This window comes from Lactuca saligna, chromosome 3 (genome assembly GCF_052625555.1).
Source record: "Lactuca saligna cultivar CGN05327 chromosome 3, ASM5262555v1, whole genome shotgun sequence".
NCBI lineage: Eukaryota > Viridiplantae > Streptophyta > Magnoliopsida > Asterales > Asteraceae > Lactuca > Lactuca saligna.
In genome coordinates this window covers 6,161,434-6,165,502 of record NC_136419.1, presented here as the reverse complement: position 1 = coordinate 6,165,502, position 4,069 = coordinate 6,161,434, and the positions used below count along the sequence as shown (strand labels likewise).

At 33.3% G+C, this 4,069-nt stretch overlaps 1 protein-coding gene across 1 annotated transcript; it reads left to right on the top strand.

Annotated features, from left to right (window-relative positions):
• Positions 1-296: 296 nt before the first annotated feature.
• LOC145034317 (bifunctional UDP-glucose 4-epimerase and UDP-xylose 4-epimerase 3-like) lies at positions 297-3,083 on the top strand. The gene is made up of 9 exons (XM_078982706.1): positions 297-609; positions 1,302-1,351; positions 1,445-1,580; positions 1,653-1,754; positions 1,847-2,074; positions 2,152-2,233; positions 2,299-2,381; positions 2,497-2,588; positions 2,683-3,083. Exons 1-9 carry the CDS (start codon positions 424-426, stop codon positions 2,780-2,782), a joined length of 1,059 nt encoding a protein of 352 aa, XP_078838832.1. The 5' UTR covers positions 297-423; the 3' UTR covers positions 2,783-3,083.
• Positions 3,084-4,069: the final 986 nt, after the last annotated feature.

Sequence of the window (4,069 nt, the reverse complement as noted above, 5' to 3'; positions counted from 1 at the left end):
AGATAGTATTTGAAGTCAAAATTAAAATAATAAAAAAAAAAAAAGGCTCATGTGGCATTTATTTTAACTTAAAGTCGTAAAAGTGATAATCGACTGTAACTAACTTGTGTGATATGGCAGAGTCTAGCAACATTCTATCAACATGTTCATAAATTTTGAACAAACTAAAGAAAGTTATTATAAAACTTATTTTATTTTATTTATCACAATCTCGATGAATTTTTTATAAAACTTACAATTTCTCTTTTGATTACTCTCACTCTCTGCGGATATATATACATATTCTCCGCGCTTATCCCAAAAACAAACCGCCTTCTTCGATTTGCTCTCTCTCTCTCTCTCTCTCTCTCTCTCTCTCTCTCTCTAGTTTCCTCTGAACTCTATTTTATAAACCCTCTTTGCGCTTGTTCTTCCATCTCTGCGATGGATTCATCGATTTTAGTCACCGGTGGTGCTGGTTTCATAGGCACTCACACTGTTGTGCAACTTCTTAATCAAGGATTCAGGGTTACGATCATCGACAATCTTGATAATTCCGTCGAAGAAGCAGTTCATAGAGTCAGAGAATTAGTCGGTCCCGAGCTCTCACGTAATCTTCAATTTCATTTGGTAAATGTTCTCCACTTGTTCGTGATTTATTTTTCGACTGACTGTGTGTGTCGTTAACGAAAATGTCAGAACTATCAGGAAACGAAACTACATTAAGACTCGAATTTTTTTCTAGTTACGTAGGTTTACGGATTTCTTTATGGTGATGAACTCTTGGAATACAAGTGAGGGTTATAAACATTCTTAAAAATCAATTTAAATAAAAGAGTTATTTGTTGCTTTAAAAGTTTGAAGCGTTAAGCATGTAATTCTGCGTGATTCACCTTATGATCGTGAGTTTAGGTTTAACCGTGTATGAATTTTATGTTTTATTGGTAATTGGAACTGGTCGGTAGGGTTTACCCTAAAAGCTGCAACCATCTGTATTCAAGGATTCTACTGATTGCAACTGTTTGCTAGTAAGGTCTGAATTCATACGTTTTTACTAGTATCTGGAAATATCCGATCAGTAAAACATATTACAGGAGTCGGTACACATTAGGTCTTAATCACTAGTTTCACGAAATTGTTAATCTAATTTATAATATATAAACATGTAATTTTGTAGCGTATGGCCTATGCTTCTAATCCAATCCTATATCTATATTATCTGCAAAACAGAGATGAACATCTGATAGAATCAGATATGAATATTGAAGATCATATTTATTAAGGAATGTTGATTATATTTTGGTGGTATTTGTTGGTTGCAGGGCGATATCAGGAATCAGCAGGATTTGGAGAAGCTGTTTTCCCAAGCTAAGTATGTAAAATTTGACATAAATGTGTTTAGTGGTATAATAAGGTTTGTGTAATTCCTAATAAGAGTAGTAAATGGACTGTGTTGTAATTATAGGTTTGATGCTGTGGTACACTTTGCTGGGCTGAAAGCTGTGGGTGAAAGCGTGGCCCACCCATTCCGTTACTTTGATAATAATTTGATCGGGTCCATCACTTTGTACAAAGTCATGGCCAAATACAATTGTAAGAAGGTACGTATCTTTTTCACTGATCTTGTATTCAAGATATATTCGCCTAATTTTAAATGTTGGCATGCAATGCAGTTGGTTTTCTCATCATCTGCAACAGTTTATGGACAGCCGAAGAAAATTCCATGTGTTGAGGACTTTGAACTCAAGGCAATGAACCCATATGGGCGCACAAAGGTAGTAGCCAATGAAGAGTTTATATAATTGATACAAATGTTTGAAATTTGATTGTTTATACTTTGTACTTGTTATGTATGTGTGTTGGTTAGCTGTTCCTTGAAGAGATAGCTCGAGATATTCATAATGCAGATGGGGAGTGGAAAATAATACTGCTGAGATACTTCAATCCTGTTGGAGCTCATGAGAGTGGGAAACTCGGTGAAGATCCTATTGGGATCCCAAATAATCTGATGCCTTACATACAACAAGTAGCTGTTGGAAGATTACCAGAGTTGAATGTTTATGGTCATGATTACCCCACAAAGGATGGCAGTGCTGTATATCTATCTATCTATTCTTGTTAATTGTTATAGCTTGCTACTTCCATTCCATTGATTTTTCTTAATCTTTACAGATCCGGGATTACATCCATGTGATGGATTTGGCTGATGGCCATGTTGCAGCACTGAAAAAGCTTTTCACAAAACAGGATATAGGTGAGAGAAAACAGTCGCTAGTTATATTTCAATTTATTGTGTTGCTGACGTGGATTGTTGTTTAGGTTGTTTTGCCTGCAACCTGGGGACCGGTAGGGGGACCTCTGTGCTTGAAATGGTGACTGCGTTTGAGAAAGCATCTGGAAAGGTTGTTCTGGTTTTTATATATAAATATAAATATATATATTCCTACATGACTAGGAAGGAATATTAATAATTTGTACAGTTATTATGAAATGACATACGCCTGCTGATATTTTTAGAAAATCCCAATTAAACTGTGTCCAAGAAGAGCTGGAGATGCTACAGAAGTTTATGCGTCGACTGATAAAGCTGCAAAAGAGCTTAATTGGAAGTAATTTCTTTGCTCTAAACTGTGCAAATATGTTTTTTTTGGTAAAAGGTAGAGTTGGATGAATTATGTTATATATATTTTTTGTTGGTTGTAGGGCAAAATATGGGATTGAGGAGATGTGCAGGGATCAATGGAATTGGGCAAGACAGAACCCATGGGGATACCAGAAGCCGCCCACCAAAAAAGGAGGCTGATGAAGAATGGTTGAGAATTGCTGGAAACTACTTAATAATCAAGGTCTTTTAGCGTATATTAGTACGAGTCAAAATGGTCAAAGCAGGTAATCTGAAGATGGATTAATTGCAAGAATAGTTTTGTGAATACGTTGGTTGGTTTCAACTTTCAAGCAAATCAAATGACATGACGCAAGTCCATATACTATATCAAAAGAGTCAAAGTGTGCATTGCGATTACGTGGTTTTAAGTTTTATGTTTTAATTAGTTGTGGAGGATTAATAAAATTTGGGTTAATGAAAAGTTCAAAACTTTACTTCACCATTATATATATATATATATATATATATATATATATATATATATATATATATATATATATATATATATATATATATATATCCAACTTGGCACATGTATCTGTCTCTTTAATAATTAAGGTTATACAGTGTGGTCGCTATTATGAATTATCTAGTTTGTTTGGCGTATCACGACTCCTTGTTTTTCAGTTAGGCAAGGCAAAGGCTATTTTGGCGCAAGCGTAAAAACCTAACGATATTTGATCTTATCCATTCTTTCTGCATTCATTATACTAAGCGGTGATGGAACTTTCCACGTTTTTCTTTGTTTAATCATTTTACAAATAATTGAGTTGTTTAAGATGATGATTAAAAGAGAGATCCATGGTTTTTTCAATAATAATAATAGTAATACTTTATTTATTTATTTATTTATTTATCAAGCGCTACATATTTGATTTTTTTGTTTGATATGCTTTTATATTAGCTCAACTATTTAACCTGTTAATTAAAAATCAAAGTATATCCTAAATCTATTCATCGCACGCCTAGCTATGAATTGGTCGAAATTGTTATGTTAGATTAAAGGCTGAAACTGTAGGAAGTGCTTTATACGTCTCCATGTTCATATTCACATTAGTTTTCATCATTATCTTATCAAATTGAAGGTAATAATGTCAAATTTGTCTGAATCCACCTTCATCGTTATCTCATATTCATTTCAATTGTTTCTTTTTATTCTTTTACCGAAAAAAAAGTTATAAAAGGTACACCACACATAGACTGCGACTCAAACAGATATACGTAACTTTAAATTACAAAAAAAAAAAAAAAAAAAAAAAGGTATCGCCGATAAAATACATCATACTTCTCACTATTTGGTGATTATGATTTTTTTTTTTTTTTCCAAATCCACGGATTCTTGAAACTTCTTTAAAGTATAATAGGGATTTTTTAGAACTTTTTAAAAGTACAAATATGTATATTTTATAGGTAGGTAAAACCGCA